Raw genomic sequence first — 16,758 nt, 5'->3', positions numbered from 1 at the left:
ATGTGGACTGGACCCGATCCGTTCACAGCGCGGTACCAAGTACTAGTGTTCTGAAACGGATGCAGGCAGCCACTGGTAACCAGTGAAGGGAGCGGGGGAGCGTCAGTGAACTCAGGTTAAAGACCAGTGGAGCTGCTGGTTTCCGGATGAGCTGCAGAGGTCGGTTGGCAGCAGCAGGTAGACCTGCGGGGAGGGAGGTGCAGAAGTCTAGGTGGGATCAGAACCTGGACCAGAGCCTGGACCAGAACCTGCCTTCTCACTCAGAAAGGGACGTATTCTCCCGATGTGGTGCAGCATGTATCTACAGGTCTGCTGGTCTATTAGTGTTCTGAGGCCGACACAAGAGGCACTTGTTCATTGTGTTGAGCGTGTTGTTGCAGTGATGTTAGCAGTGTGGGAGAGTCGATTTCAAGTTATTAAATGAACAATTTAACTAGTGAGCACGATAGAATAAACTAATATGTGGTTCAGAAACTGTTATGAGTTTTACTTCCTCCAGAGATCGAGTTTCATCTTCTCAGCGTCCACCAGGTTATGATGTGGCTTATTAGTGTTCTCAGGTCGACAGTGTTTATTCTGATGAACATGTTGTTGCAGTGATGTTGGCAGTGAGGGAGAGTCGACAGTCGAGGGTCACACCCAGGTTCCTAGCAGCCTGGGGGGGGGGGGGGCGTCACAGATTCGTGAGCAGATAAAAGACGTGAAGGAGCAACATCAGTTTATCTGTTTCCTCTGAAGGTGAAGACTCCTCTTCAGTTTGACTCACAGGTGAGTAGAGACAGGTGAGGAGAGACAGGTGAGGGGAGACAGGTGAGGAGAGACAGGTGAGGGGAGACAGGTGAGGAGAAACAGGTGAGGAGAGACAGGTGAGTAGAGACAGGTGAGGGGAGACAGGTGAGGAGAAACAGGTGAGGGGAGACAGGTGAATTCACACAGGTGAGGAGAGACAGGTGAGGGGAGACAGGTGAGGGGAGACAGGTGAGGAGAGACAGGTGAGGAGAGACAGGTGAGGGGAGACAGGTGAGGAGAGACAGGTGAGGGGAGACAGGTGAGTGGAGACAGGTGAGTGGAGACAGGTGAGTAGAGACAGGTGAGTAGAGACAGGTGAGGGGAGACAGGTGAGGGGAGACAGGTGAGGGGAGACAGGTGAGGAGAAACAGGTGAGGGGAGACAGGTGAGGGGAGACAGGTGAGGAGAAACAGGTGAGGAGAGACAGGTGAGGAGAGACAGGTGAGGAGAGACAGGTGAGGAGAGACAGGTGAGGGGAGACAGGTGAGGAGAGACAGGTGAGGGGAGACAGGTGAGGAGAGACAGGTGAGGGGAGACAGGTGAGGGGAGACAGGTGAGGAGAGACAGGTGAGGGGAGACAGGTGAGGGGAGACAGGTGAGGTGAGACAGGTGAGGAGAGACAGGTGAGGGGAGACAGGTGAGGAGAGACAGGTGAGGGGAGACAGGTGAGGAGAAACAGGTGAGTGGAGACAGGTGAGGAGAGACAGGTGAGGTGAGACAGGTGAGGGGAGACAGGTGAGTTCACACAGGTGAGGAGAGACAGGTGAGGTGAGACAGGTGACTCACTCATTGGTCGACTGTGTTTTTGTGTTTTTTTCAGATTAGTCCAGTTTCAGCAGAAACCAGTTGGTGATGGGCGTTTCCTGGAAGCTGGAGAATCAAAGACACCAGAAGGTGAAACAACCTCTCTCTCTCTCGCTCACTCGCTTGCCCCCTGAGCGACCGCAGGTTCACCTGCAGACACTTTGTTAAGAGTTTGATTTCCTAGAGTCCGGCAGGTTGTACCGTGGTCTGTTAGTGTTCAGACGCACTAGTCTATTGATATTTGCATGTTCTATAAGCGTGTGTTATGCATGTTGTCATACTCCACTCAGGGAACATGTAATCTTCTGTTGTGTTGTTGTCCAGAGGTTTGTGAGTTGTGGCTTTGGGGACAAACTATGTGGATCTTTATCTTGATAAGCTCCACCTCTGTTGACTGTGGCCACACCCCCATGACTCAGGAGGTCAAAGTGTTGAAACATCTGTTGTGTTCCAGATGTTTCAAGTCGTCCTCCTCCTCCTCTTGGCTCCAGCGTTGATCAGCTGCCGGTCCGTTGAGTATCCTGCTGACTGCAGCCAGATCAATGAGGTCGGAGATCAGCACCAGAGCGGCACCTACTCCATCTACCCTGCAGGAGAGAAGCTCAGAGTCGAAGTACGTTCACGTGTTTTTATTATTGGACAGAAACATGTTCAGTGTCATACGTAGAATCATTAAAGCAACATGTCACTGATACTGATCAACAGCACCCCCTGCAGCCACATGAGGGGACTGATTCCTGCTGAGTCTAGGAGATAAACTCTGGTTTAATAACTTCAGAGTGTTTTGAACTGATCTGAGTTCAGCTTCACTCTGCAGCTGGTTGTGTCTGTGACTCTCAGTCAGTTGTTCTCTGGTTCCCACTCACACATCAGACTCACTTCATCCAGCTGCTGCTTCAGGAGGAAACGTTTGAATGAAGTAGATTTGATTCTTGATCACTGGTACCAGAGGAATCTCTGGGCTTCTATTGGTCAGTGTCAGTGAAGGTGTTGAAAGTGAAAAACACGTGAGTGAAACATATGAGTTGATCACATGTGTTGATGTGTTGCAGGTGTACTGTCAGATGAGTCCAGACCAACCAGCCTGGACAGTGAGTATTTGTAATGACTTTCAATAAGCGTCTAATCAGATGGACTCATGTTCCTCTGTGGACCTGCTCAGGTGATTCAGACCAGGATGGATGGAACCGTCAACTTCTACCGGCCCTGGGCTCAGTACAAGGTCGGCTTTGGTCCGGTGTGGGGAGAACACTGGCTCGGTGAGAAGTGGAACCACAGGAACAGCTGACTGTAAATACACACCCCCCTTCAACTGAGTGTGTGTGTGTGTGTGTGTGTGTGTGGTCACAGGTCTGGACAACATCCACTATCTGACCTCAGGACCCACGAAGTTTGAGTTACAGGTGGACATGGAGGACTTTGAGGGAAAGAAGGCGTCTGCACATTACAGGATCTTCTCTGTCGACTCTGAGTGTAAAGGATACACTTTGACTGTGTCTGGATTCACAGATAAAGGAGCAGGTTAGTGTGTGTCTGTGTGTGTGGGTCTGTGTGTGTGTGTGAGACACATTTATCATTCTTCTTCTTTCATTCTGGATAATACAAATGTTTTTCAGTTTTTGTTCTTTTGTTGAGTCAAAAGAAAACTATTTGAAATCTTGTCCATGGAAACTTCTCCTCCTGAGAGACGGCATCGAACCGACAGACAGAGACAGACAGAGACAGACAGACAGAGACAGACAGACAGAGACAGACAGAGACAGACAGAGAGAGACAGAGAGAGACAGAGAGAGACAGACAGACAGACAGAGACAGAGAGACAGACAGAGACAGACAGAGACAGACAGACAGAGACAGACAGAGACAGACAGAGACAGACAGAGAGAGACAGAGAGAGACAGAGAGAGACAGACAGACAGACAGAGACAGAGAGACAGACAGAGACAGACAGAGAGAGACAGAGAGAGACAGAGACAGACAGAGACAGACAGAGACAGACAGAGAGAGAGAGACAGACAGAGACAGACAGAGAGAGAGAGACAGACAGAGACAGAGAGACAGAGACAGAGACAGAGAGACAGAGACAGAGAGAGACAGAGACAGACACAGAGACAGACAGACATAGAGAGAGACAGAGAGAGACAGAGAGAGACAGACAGAGACATGTTTCCTTCAGACAAATCCCTTGTTGATTACAGATATTGTCAGTCTATGACATTGTGTCTTCTCTATGTCTTCTCTATGTCTTCTCTGTGTCCCTTTAGGAGACTCCATGAACGCACACAATGGTATGAAGTTCTCCACCTTTGACAAAGACCAGGACAAGATGCCTAAGAACTGTGCCTCAACCTTCATGGGAGGTTTCTGGTACAACAAATGTCACCGTGCAAACCCTAATGGGGTTTATCGCTGGGGGCAGGAGAAAGATCCCTATGCTACTGGGGTTTCATGGTTCTCTTGGAAAAAAACCCATGACTACTCTGTGAAGTCCATCGTCATGAAGGTCCGTCCTGTGCAGCCTAAGTAACTTTCATAGAGCAGCAGCAGACCACATGTTGATCTGTCTCAACATCTGTCCCCTTCATCAGTCAAAGTCCAATGAAATCACAAGTTTGAACCCTGATGTGAATCTTCACCTTCTGCATGTCCTCAATAAACGAGACGCAAAAATGATGTCTTTGTCTCATGTGTCTTTTCTTTTGTCTCATGTGCCTCATGTGTCCCATGTGTCCCATGTGTCCCATGTGTCTCATGTTTCCCATGTGACTCATGTGTCTTCATGTGTCCCATGTTCCCCATGTGTCCCATGTGTTTTCATGTGTCCCATGTGTCTAATGTGGTATCATGTGTCCAAGGTTTCCCATGTGTGTCACAGGGTCTCATGTGCCTCATGTGTCTCACGTGTCCCATGTTCCCCATGTGTCCCATGTGTCTCATGTGTTTTCATGTGTCCCATGTGTCCCATGTGTCTCATGTGTCCCATGTGTCTCATGTTTCTAATGTGGTATCATGTGTCCAAGGTTTTCCATGTGTCCCATGTGTGTCACGGGGTCTCATGTGTCCCATGTGTCTCATGTTTCTAATGTGGTATCATGTGTCCAAGGTTTTCCATGTGTCCCATGTGTGTCACGGGGTCTCATGTGTCCCATGTGTCTCATGTGTGTCACGGGGTCTCATGTGTCTCATGTGTCTCATGTATCTCATGTGTCTTCATGTGCCTCATGTGCCTCATGTGTCTCATGTGTTTTCATGTGTCCCATGTGTCCCATGTGTCTCATGTTTCTAATGTGGTATCATGTGTCCAAGGTTTTCCATGTGTCCCATGTGTGTCACGGGGTCTCATGTGTCCCATGTGTCTCATGTGTCTCATGTGCCTCATGTGTCTTCATGTGTCTCAAGTGTCCCATGTCGCTTCATGTGTCTCATGTGTCCCATGTGTCTCACAGTGTCTCATGTGTCTCATGTGTCTCACAGGGTCTCACAGGGTCTCATGTGTCCCATGTGTCCCACAGGGTGTCATTTGTCCCATGTGTCTCATATGTCTCATGTGTCTCATGTGTCTCACAGGGTCTCATGTGTCTCATGTGTCTCACAGGGTCTCACAGGGTCTCATGTGTCCCATGTGTCCCACAGGGTGTCATTTGTCCCATGTGTCTCATGTGTCTCATGTGTCTCATGTGGTCTCATGTGTCTCATGTGTCTCATGTGTCCCATGTGTCTCACAGTGTCTCATGTGTCTCACGGGGTCTCACGGGGTCTCATGTGTCCCATGTGTCCCACAGGGTGTCATTTGTCCCATGTGGTCTCATGTGTCCCATGTGGTCTCATGTGTCTCATGTGTCCCATGTGGTCCCATGTGGTCTCATGTGTCTCATGTGTCCCATGTGTCCCATGTGGTCTCATGTGTCTCATGTGTCTCATGTGTCTCATGTGTCCCATGTGTCCCATGTGGTCTCATGTGTCTCCTGCACAGACTCAGACAGTAAACGTATAAATGATGAAATAAAACATTTGAGCTTCTGTTTCTTCAGATTCTTTATTTCAGGAAGATTTTGAATCGTGAAATTTATCAATAAGTTTCCTTTGATATGAAAACTGTCGTCACGGATTCTCACTGATTCAGATTCATGAGACAATCACTGATCAAACAAAGGCAGAATAAGTGTCTGGATGTTTCTTCTTCTTCTCCTGGTATAAAAATAAGATCTAAGTGCTTCAGCACTTTAATACTGTCTCTGCTTCAGCGTGTTCACAGCTCAGGGGTCAGCGCACAACTAGAGGGGGCCGCTTGCTATCTTTTCACTTGAAAATATACTTTTATTTGCACATGAAAAATTATTAAACGTTGGTTTATTAATAAAAACTAAATGTGACAACGTTGGATGAAAACGATGAGGAAACTGAACCTTCGTAGTTTCAACATTAAGTTTGAATCACTTCTTCTTCTGTGGTTTCACTGCAGTGACGGGAGCATCACTCTAGTTCATTAACGTGTTTCTGTTGACACCTGGTGGCGACTTGAGGTTTTACATTTTCCTCCGTGATGCTGTACGACTCGACATCATGGTCACAAAGATATTCACAAAGCAAAATGAGCTTTCTTGTATTTATTAAATGAAAGAAAAAGAGGAAATTATCTCAGAGAATTTGTCTCATATTTTAAGGACGAGTCATAAATGTCTTTGACGTCATGTTCATCAGACCAGAACGTCCCGGGACCACAAGCGTGTCCCCAGGTTAGAATCCCAGACCACGTATCAGCATCTTCACAGACAAACTAAACTTCTGAGGGATTTAAAATCCAATGAGACTAAAAGCAGTGAAATGATCTGACGAACACAAGAGAGACAGTTTAAAGATAATAAGATAAGATGAGGCGGGCGAATAGAAAAAGATCAAACAAAAGAAATGTGACGATTCGGTTTAGAACAAAAACCAAACCTGCAGCCAATCAGAGGTCGGCTATCAAAATCACCTCAGATACCAACGAACACGATTCAGGTGAAATCAAAGAGGAACGGCAGAAATAGAACAAATGAAGTAAAGAACGTGAGGAATTTATTTCACTGACGAGTCCGACACATTTTCAGCAGCGGTTTCAAAACGTTGTTTTCTCCCCCTGCTGGACAGAAGGTGCATCGCACTGTTCTGCTTCTGTCTCTACAGAATCAGGTGGTGGATGTTTTTCACTCTGATTGACGACTGATGTTTGATTTAGTTTAGTCAGCGATAAACGCTGTGAACTGATCTGAAATGAGAACCTGTTGAAAACACACAATAGTGCGACGCAGCCTTGGCGTTGTGTGTTTTTACTCTCTGGAAACGCGGCTCTAGAAAACTCCGTACCCGTCGCTGTGGCGTGTTGCCACGGCGAAGGCGGGGTAGCCGTCGTAGGTGGTGTAGGCCGTCAGGTCCGGACCCAGAGACACCGCCTGCTTCAGCTGGGACGCGACCGCAGCCGACGCCGGACTCGCCAGAGTGTAGCCTGAAAGAGACGAACCACAACTCACTACATCGACAACAAAACGTCCGATGTGTCAAACACACAAACTTTTCACTTTGTCAACGACTTCAAAAAGATTCATCTTCAGGCTCAATGATACTTTCATATACTATACACTTTACTGTACTCTGTAGATACTACATATTTTACTGACTGTATACCATCTACTTTTATATACTATACTATACCATACCACACTATACTATACACCTTACTACACTACATGCTATACAGTACTACACTATATACGATACTAGTGCCAACAGGGACATGAGGGGACACACTAAGATGTCTCACTCTGTTTGATTTGCTGAAGCTGCAGAAACTGTTCACTCGTGGTTGTACACAATTGTTACAGAGTGGTGGTTCCTCTGTCGCACACTCTCTCTGATGTGTGGGTCTTTGGTTTGTGTACGGACCTTCACTTACCTGGGAAGGCTACTGAGGCCACAGCGGCAGCAGTAGCACAGCTGGTGTCAGCGGCGCCCTCTGTCTGCAGACCCAGGGTCTGCAGGGTGTGCTCAGCTGCGTGGACTCGAGCTTCTTCTACAGCAGCACACAGCTTAGCAGGGGTGAAGGGATGACTGCAGGCGGACAGAGACAGTAGAGTTACTACGAGTGCATGTAGTAAGAGTAGTAACTGCAGTAAAGGTAAGACGAGTTTTTGTACACGCTGGGATACTGTGTAGCCAGAGCTGGGACAGTGATCTTGTAGAGGAACAGTTGTCTCTGGTCTGGACCAATGGCAGAGTGGAGCTGATACACTGGTTGTCCCCAGTTGTTCTTCTGACACAGCTCCTCCAGAACCTGGAGACACCAACAACACCACATGTTCTGCTTCCACTCAAGTCACTGTGAAGTGAGTCCTCACACCAAACACAGGATCTTTGTTCTGACGCCAGGACTGTGTTCAAACCAAAGACTGTAAATAAAGATGGATGACATGACAGCTAGATCGCCCCCTGGTGTCTGGCTGCAATAAAGGTCATAAACCTCCTCCATGTTAGCAGATGGGACATGGACCACACAAAAAAATGGAAGGAGACGTTAAATGAATGTTTGTAAAGATGTTTCTGTGGTTTCAGTTCTCATCTCTCTGAGGTTTGTTCAAGTGTTTCTGATCAATTTGGTTTCAATCAGTTATTTGATGAAAAACAGGCTGAGACGTCATGATTGACAGCTGAGACTCACTCCTGGTTGGACGAAAGCATGTATGGGCGGGACCTTGCTAGCACGACTCCACTCGACAATCACTACTGCTCAGACTCTGACTGTAAATGACGTCATCACCACCAGATATTTTATTTCTCTGGAGGAAGTGAAGACCCGTCGTCGTCTTTATTTACAGCTCTTGATCGTCTGGACAGTTATTTCTGTTGGTTCTCGTGTGTCGTTACCTGTGGAGCAGGTTTGATGGCGGCTGCCTTCAGGCTCATGGGGGTCAGCTCCATGCCGGGCAGCAGGTCGTACAGCTTCTCCTCTGGGTGCTTGTCCATCTTCAGCCCATAGGAGGCGCCGCCAGCGCCCCCACCACCTCGGCCCATGGCTCCTCCCCCGGCAGCGTAGGCCAAGTAGCCCCGCCCACCCAGCCCCCGCACCCCCGCAGCCCCTACAGGTACAGTCATGTAAATTTCTACAGGAGATCGAAAAGGCAGTGAAATCAATCAAATCACCGGAAATCAACCGGAAGAAGAATCACACAATCAGACAATGATCGCCATGGTAACACAGCTCCACCTCACGACCCAGAGCGCACGCCATAGTGGTTGTCATGGTAACCAGATAATTCATTTTCCACTTACATTCATTCAATTCTTTTTGGTTGTAATGATTTCTGATTGAATCGATCATATTGGATTTTTTAATTTTTGAGTTTCAAGATCATGAAAATCTTTATATTCAGTCACTGATCATTTTACTTCAGATTTTGTGTTTTGAAAACATTAGAAACTTGATTTGAGACGAGCTCAGACTTTGAGAAGTTCGACTCTTTGAACTCAAGAGATTCTGTGAGTTTTCATGAAACGTTGTTTCTGAGCTCGTCTCTTGAACCAGATTCATATTCAGCTTCTTCGGTTTAGTCCTCGTCCACATGTTCACAGGTATTTATTCAAAGACTCTGTCCACTGTCAAGAGCTGTCAACAGGGGGCGATATAACTTAAATCAACCTTAAACACCTGTGTGCGAGTGGACGGGTCCAAAGACTGAGTGACACAAAGTCCCCCCCCCCCCCCCTCACCTCGAACAGATGGCGTCCTGATCAGACCTCGACCTCCAACGTGAGCTTTGGCTGCCGGGAACCGAAACTGACCTGGAATGGCAGCGTAGGCCTGGGGGGCGTAAAACACGGGTGCACCGAGATACGCCGCCGAGGGGTCGTACACCTGCAGCACCACGAAAACATGTGATGTCATTTATTGGTATGTTCTAAAACCAAACCTTGTTTGATCTATTTAGGCTGCTGTCGCTGCTCTGCATGATGCAATGATTCTAAGTGTCCACTAGATGGAGAGAGATGTTTATGTCGTGGCGGCTGTACTTTGAGGCCGAGTCCACACGGCGGCACCAGAGGTTAAGAACTCTTACTTCCTGTTTGTTTTACTTTGAAATGACTTTCCTTGTATGTCTTTGTCTCTTCTATGTTCCACTTCCTGTCTTTGTCTCTTGTATGTTCCACTTCCTGTCTTTGTCTCTTGGATGTTCCACTTGTGTCAAATCATTCTTACTTTCACACTTTTCCCTTCACCAGTCCAAACATGAACCTGGTGACAGAGTTTGTGGTGCGTTCAGGGTCTTACCTGTCCCACGGTGTAGGCCGTGTAGTCGGTCTGCAGCAGAGAGCTTCCCCGTCCTCCCGTCCCTCTGGTGTAACGAACGTAACTGTCCTTGTCCACAGGCTTGGCCAGACTCACCTCGATAGGAGATCCGTCCACCACCTGAAGCGGAAACAAGAGCAACATAGTTTAACGTCTCCTTTTCAAAAATACATGTGATGAAGGTGACAATGTGAGATTCTGATGGACCCTGATGGTCTCTGATGGTGTGTGATAGTCTGTGATGAAACCTGATGGTCTCTGATGGTCTCTGATAGTCTGTGATGAAACCTGATGGACTCTGATGGTCTGTGATGGTGTGTGACGAAACCTGATGGTCTGTGATTGACCCTGATGGTCTGTGATGGTGTGTGATGAAACCTGATGGTCTGTGATTGACCCTGATGGTCTGTGATGGTGTGTGATGAAACCCGATGGTCTGTGATGGTCTGTGATGGTGTGTGATGAAACCCGATGGTCTGTGATGGACCCTGATGAACTCACAATGCTGATTTCACAACTAACCAAAAAGTAGCTAAAACAATTCACCATAATTTCATCATCTGTCCATCCCTTGGTCCCTCGTCAGGGCTTACCACTACAGTTTGTGTGTTTGTGATCAGCGTCTGCTTGACATCATTTATACAACATCCCATGAGTGAACTTGTGATTGGTTATAGCTGCTGACCTTTCCGTTTAGAGCATTGATGGCGTCGAGGGCGTCGTCTCTATGTGTGAAATGGACGAAGGCGTAGTCCCTGATCTTCTTCACTCGCTCCACTGCACCTGCAACACAAACCCTCTTCTGTAAAATCACGTTTTCAGATCTTCAGTCTGAGGCTACAAGTTTCAACCTGGAGGATCCAGGTTGAAACATTTCTTTTCCTTGTGGGTGCGTTCAAAGACAGTTTGACATCCGGGCTTTAAGTTGACCTGGTGTTTGGTAGAGATGGTACCTGGTTTGAGGTTGTTGAACTCCTTCTCGATTGTCTCCTCTGTGGTCTGCAGCATCAGGTTCCTGACGTACAGTATCTTGACAGTTGCCATTGTATCCTCATCAACCTCCACCTCCGGCTCAGCCCAGTCCACGGCGATGGCATGACCCCACAGCTGAATACGGCCTGAGACAAAAAGATCTGTGATTTTAAAGAGCTTCAGGAGGTTTGAATCTCTTTATGTTTTTTACAATGTTTATCTTATCACAGCCATCCCAACTCTTCTATTGGTTACTGACTGAGTGACGCAGGCTCTGATTGGCTGCTGATAAGTTGTCTTATTCCGTCTCAGGAGACTTTGATATCGTTTATGATGTTTGACACTAAGGGGGTAATGTTGTTTGATGTGTTGATTCTATCACTGAACCACAGTAAATCATCGGTTTCTCCTGAAGCTCAAATTTAGGTTTAAAAGAAAACCTGTTGAAAGGTGTAAGACAAATCTGGGTTAGGATTATCTGATATGTCTAATGAGAGAACTTTTGAACAGATGCAAACAATGAGTTCTATTCAGTACGTTTTGAAAAGGAAAGTGATAGAGTCTCTACCTGGCAGCAGTTTGCGTCGAGCCATGGCAGCGGCTCGGTGGCTGTCGTACTCCACGAAGGCGAAGCCTCGGTTCTTGGATTTGTCGGCGGCGCTCGGGTACACGATGACGTCAATGACCCCTTCGGTGACCTTCCTCATCTCCGACAGGATCTCCTCGCGCTTCTTCGTCTTGGGAATCCCGCCCACAAACAACCTGCAGTTGTCGACGCTGGCACAAACACCGAGGAGGCGACCGTTCCTGCAGCGATGAGGAAAATGATAATATTTTGGATGAGTTAGCATTTACTGGTTTGTTCCAAAGTTGAATAAAAGTAAAAGAGCGGCCGACCTGATCTCGTAGTTGTTGAGCTGCTTCATGGCTGTTCTGGCCTCCTGTTTGGTGTTGAAGGTGACGAAGGCGTAACCTCTGTTGTTCCCGTTAAAGTCCATCATCATCCTCACTTCGTAGATTTTACCAAACTGCAGATACGAAGAGGGAAATTAAAAAATTGTTGAATCGTGGTTGGAACTCTCACATTAACCATCTTCCTCTCACCTTCTCACACAGTGGAACCAGTTCATCTTCAAACAGATCTCTCGGCAGTTTCCCCACAAAGATCTCGCTGCCTCTCTCTGGTGGTGGGCCGTCCCATGCGGGCGGTGGGCCGCCATACCGCCGCTGACCGTTCTCCTGAAACAGGACAAGGGTTGAAAACACAAGGTAAGAACTCAAGTCAACTACAGAACACAGAGAACTTCAGATCAGGGCCCATTACAGGAACCAAAGCAGCAGATGAAGGTTCTCCAGGAAGATGGAGTCCTGACCTGCTTCAGCTGGTATCCTGTTCGCTGGGTGAGCAGCCGCAGCGCCGCCTCCTTCTGCGTCCCCAGCGCCCCGTCCCCACTCGCTTTCTGATTGGATTCCATTAGGTGTGATTGTCAGTGAAATGTAAATCAGGGAAATTAGGGGTGCTCACTGGAAAAAAACAGAAAAACATGAAACTATATTTAGATAAACATACGTTCAGTTGTCAGTGAATAGTACCAGTTAATGTGCTGCAATAAAAGTACACGTATATAGAAGTGTGTATCAGTAGATGAAGTAAATCATGTTGTTTTCCCTCTGAACCTCAGATACCAGCGGTGTTTTGAAGTGAGTTTCATGGAGGTCAAGGTCTGTCCTGTAATCATTGACAGAGACTGAGGACAAACCACAGCAGAGTCAAACCACCATGAGACGGACGCACCACAGCGTTGGGATTAAATAAACACATCTTTGTCTTCACATGTACTTTATTCCAATCAAATATTCTCAGGTCTGTCAACACAACTTCATCTTGAAACCCTGAAACCAGGTCTCAGCTCAGTGAGGACAGACAAACATACCAACAGACATAAACGTCCTCTTTGACCTAAAGTGTCCCGTGTTTACGAATAACAAATACTTTGCTTGTGTTTTTTTATCTCAGAATATTCCCAATTTTCTGAAATTTCCAAAAGGTCTGAATTCCAAACATGTCCTTCATGAGGTCGGTTCTTTCTAACCTGATGATTAGATGTATAAACAAATCAAGCTAATAACCAGGTATCACAGACGAGCTAACAGACTCATGACAGTTGTCGTACTGACAACGTGTCTTCATCACGTCCTCATCACTCAGTGTGCGACTGTGAGTACAACACACACCGAGTGGATGATGATTTCATAATGACCATCAGCACAGAACATAAATGTTTCTGTTGCATCTGAAGAATTTCATTTTAAATTCCAGTGAAGTTTGAATCAGAGGAATTTTGAAGATCTCGCCTGAAAACACGGAAACATTTCAACAGATGAAAATCATGAGTCGCTTTGAATTTATCATTTTACCTGAATGTGTTTGAAAAGTTTGAGGCTGAGGTTGAATTTCACCAATCAATACTGCTGATAGGGGGGGAGTACACACACACACACACAGACACACTCAGACACACTCAGGCACACACAGACACACACACACACAAACACAGACAAACACACAGACACACACAGACAGTCACACACAAACACACACAGACACAAAGCGAGGACCGGACAAAAACACCTCACTTGTAGGTTCTAAGCTCAAACTGGTCCTCACAAAGATAGCTGTACAAGAGCACCCTCACACACACAGACAAAAAACACACAAACACACACACACAGCTCATTGATGACACAACAAGAAGAAAATAACAAATACAAAAAAGTTTAAACCATGTTTTGTTTGTGTTAATATAAAGATAATAAAGACTTTTATTTTGTATTCAACTTTATTAATTTACTTTGTGTCCTGTTCTTTCAATGAGGTTAGCAGGCCATCTGTTAGCATGCTAGCTGTAAGCTAACTGTTAGCTAACTACCAGTGTGTGTCTCTCTGATCAGCAGCTCACAAAAAAAAATCCTTTTCCTCAAACTGTCATTGAACTCATCAATTCAGCAATAATCTTTTGTATATATATATCCAAAACAATCTTTGATTGACAGCCGGGAGTTTGATTCACGCAGACACTTTTTCCCAGCATGCCTTTCAACAAACCTGCCAGCTAAAGTCAGCTAATCATCTCGTCTTGTTATTCCACTTTGAACCTGAAGGGGGCGCAGTGAGTCACTCTGGCTACGCTAGCTGAAGCTAAAGCTTCTGTAGAAAACATTGATTTAGGATTTAAGATTTAAAAACAATACATCAATAAAATGCTGATTAAATATGGATGACCCACTTATATAAACAAACCCAGAGGAGCTCTCAGAGTCGATTAGTGAATAATAAATATACAAAGACAACATATTTGTATTTCATGTTGATTTTAAATTATTCAAATTGAGGTGAGGGTGAATAAAAACCTTCAAATGCATTTTATTATATTATTATTCTTTTTATTTTCACCTAAATGGAACCAAAACAAATTAAAGTGTAAATGTTCTTGAATTATTTCGGGATATATCAAATGCATTTAGCTGACAAGATTACACTGGTTTGATAAGATCAATATTTCATTTTTTTTGGGATCATATTTCTGCTCGATGTTATGAATGGATCTATTTCTAATGTGATGCTGCAATAAAATAACCACATTAAAAATATGCTTATACCTATTGTGGGAAAAGAGACCTTCACTCTCTCTCTCTCTCTGTGGTTTTGTCTGAGCAACACCAACGATGGTCGAGCGACACTGACTTCACACACACACTCTCCATTAATCCTGCTCAGCCTGTTTGTTCTGCCTGTTCTTCACACACCAGTGAAGAAGAGCGGTCGAACGACCCGTACTTTACATGCTCTCTCTCCTTCTCTCTGTCTTTAAATTCACATTTAATAACTTGATCTAATTTGGTTAAAAGAAAAACTCACCTGAGCACGTTCAGAGATCACCTCCCTCCGATCAGAGCTGTGTCATTGTGAACACTGAGTGTGTGTTCACGTGTCATCATGGGCCTGTGTGTGTGTGTGTGTGTGATCACATCATATCAAACTCCAAAGGTTCACTGTCCTGGTGTTAGCTTTATGAGCCCACGTTAATGTTTAACTTGCTGCTATCTGTGGACACACACATGCAAATACACTGTGTGTGTGTGTTTGGTGTCAGGAGGCCTTTGACCGACCGTCACTATCTGTATCAGAGGGCTCTGCAAATTCTCTTCACCTGCTAACACACACACACACACACACACACACACACACACACACACAAACACACACACACACACACACACACACACACACACACACACACACACAGCAGATATTTAGTCGCTGTAGAGAATATGAGAAACTAAATTTAAATCTTTTATTTCTTTTCCTGGAGCGGCTGTAAATCACTGAAAATAGAAATACATTTTGTCCGTACTGATGTGTCGTCAAAATAAATGACTCACATTTAATATTTTATAATTTGATCAATGGACATATAGATTTTAGAAAGATTAGAAGGTTTTCAGTTTTAATTGAATCTGTCGGATTTTATTGTTACAGGAAACATGACTGCTATATATAGTATTCATGTTTCCTACAACAACATATATATATAAACATACTATATATATTTCTGAATCTCACTCATTATTCACCCCCCCATCAGCTTTTTGATATTAAATAGAGATACGAATCTTAGTCTCGTTTTCATATAAACACATCATTGAACATTTACATGTGTTTTCAGTTCATGTTCATATGTAACATGAGGTTTTATATGAAAAACAGCAAAATATTTCACTCCTGCTTTTCCTGAGAAGTGAAGTGTAGTGACGGTGACCAGCAGACAGGGGGCGTCACAGGACAGAAGGACCTTCTGTGCGTGCTTCTCAGTGGAAACACTAAACTGTAGGTGACATTCAAAGAATGATGGATGATTGATGATTGATTGATGACTGATTGCATCATCACATCATCAAGTGTCACGGAAAAAATTAAGTTCTATTTTCCATGAGTGACCAAATAAACTTAAAAAAAATGTATCTTTGTTATGAGGAGGATGAAGAGGAGGGGGGGGGGGGGTAAGAAACAAATTTCTTCCACCCTCTTCATGATCCTCTTCCTCCTCCTCTTCATGATCATCCTCCTCTTCCTCCTCCTCTTCAATTCTCCTCCTCCTCCTCTTCCTCAGTTTTCGGACTCTTCCTCATGTGACGGAACATCTCTCTGCAGCTTCAACCCGAAGTGAGACTGGATCCTGCTTCGTTCTTCTCCTCCACTTCTTCCTCTTCCTCTCTCTCTTCTTCCTCTGCTCCTCTTCCTCTCTGCCAGGACTCTTCGCGGATCTGCGGATTTTAAAGTCACGTTTTTTCCTGCAGCAGTTGTCGGAGCTGGAACCGTCTCGGGATTTAAAGTTTCACTTCTCTCAGTTTTCTTCCACCTGCTTCTGTCTGTTCTTCTTCTCTTCGTGTTAGATCGTGGTTCCTGGAGCAGCGGAACCCTGCAGGTGGAGGTGAAGTGTTCTTCATCCACTTTGTCTCATTTACGTGTAAAGGAGCAAGGTCTCATCGTCTTATCTTATCTTTGATTTGGTCTCTTGTTCTTTCTTTCTTTCCAGTTGGAGATTTTTCATCTCAAATCTCATTTTGTTTTCCTTCGACTGAGACCAGACACTCTGACGACCCTACAGATATGAAGCCTCAAACCAATGAAGAAGAGTCAAGACCAAAAACCACAGAAGAAGATTTGGGACCTTTGAAGAAATTATAGTAACTTCTTGAGTAAATAGACTGAAGGAGCCTTTAACCTCCCTCAGAATCTGGAGGAAACTAAAGAATCTGACGAACCTCAGAGAGACTCTATGGTACCTGGAGAATCTGAGGAACCCAAGAAG

General features: G+C 45.4%; 2 protein-coding genes across 2 annotated transcripts; one reads left to right on the top strand and one right to left on the bottom strand.

The window, feature by feature from the left end:
* The first annotated feature begins 682 nt into the window (after nt 1–682).
* Nucleotides 683–4,266, top strand: LOC128426878 (microfibril-associated glycoprotein 4). Its single transcript, XM_053413933.1, has 7 exons — nt 683–768; nt 1,610–1,683; nt 2,048–2,206; nt 2,646–2,684; nt 2,756–2,852; nt 2,944–3,114; nt 3,858–4,266. Exons 2-7 carry the CDS (start codon nt 1,642–1,644, stop codon nt 4,118–4,120), a joined length of 771 nt encoding a protein of 256 aa, XP_053269908.1. The 5' UTR covers nt 683–768; nt 1,610–1,641; the 3' UTR covers nt 4,121–4,266.
* Nucleotides 4,267–5,610: 1,344 nt separating this feature from the next.
* Nucleotides 5,611–14,964, bottom strand: a1cf (apobec1 complementation factor). The gene is made up of 13 exons (XM_053413693.1): nt 14,805–14,964; nt 12,259–12,409; nt 11,990–12,124; nt 11,783–11,913; nt 11,454–11,692; nt 10,867–11,031; nt 10,599–10,696; nt 9,896–10,033; nt 9,337–9,481; nt 8,494–8,729; nt 7,767–7,903; nt 7,526–7,680; nt 5,611–7,078 (listed from the first exon to the last, which is right to left on the bottom strand). Exons 2-13 carry the CDS (start codon nt 12,358–12,360, stop codon nt 6,924–6,926), a joined length of 1,836 nt encoding a protein of 611 aa, XP_053269668.1. The 5' UTR covers nt 12,361–12,409; nt 14,805–14,964; the 3' UTR covers nt 5,611–6,923.
* Nucleotides 14,965–16,758: the final 1,794 nt, after the last annotated feature.

Source organism: Pleuronectes platessa, chromosome 21, assembly GCF_947347685.1.
Source record: "Pleuronectes platessa chromosome 21, fPlePla1.1, whole genome shotgun sequence".
In the NCBI taxonomy this organism is placed as follows: Eukaryota; Metazoa; Chordata; class Actinopteri; order Pleuronectiformes; family Pleuronectidae; genus Pleuronectes; species Pleuronectes platessa.
Note: the sequence above shows the minus strand (reverse complement) of the source record. Positions and strands in the feature narration are given on the sequence as shown.

Bases quoted from the DNA above. Each gene is read 5' to 3' on its own strand.
- LOC128426878 (XM_053413933.1), top strand. From the start codon at position 1,642: ATGGGCGTTTCCTGGAAGCTGGAGAATCAAAGACACCAGAAG. The intron at 2,207-2,645 runs GTACGTTCACGT...GATGTGTTGCAG, and splicing joins GAGAGAAGCTCAGAGTCGAA to GTGTACTGTCAGATGAGTCC. The intron at 2,685-2,755 runs GTGAGTATTTGT...GGACCTGCTCAG, and splicing joins CAGACCAACCAGCCTGGACA to GTGATTCAGACCAGGATGGA.
- a1cf (XM_053413693.1), bottom strand. From the start codon at position 12,360: ATGGAATCCAATCAGAAAGCGAGTGGGGACGGGGCGCTGGGGACGCAG. The intron at 7,681-7,766 runs GTACAAAAACTC...GTCCGCCTGCAG, and splicing joins GCTACACAGTATCCCAGCGT to TCATCCCTTCACCCCTGCTA. The intron at 7,079-7,525 runs GTAAGTGAAGGT...CGTCTCTTTCAG, and splicing joins GGCCTCAGTAGCCTTCCCAG to GCTACACTCTGGCGAGTCCG.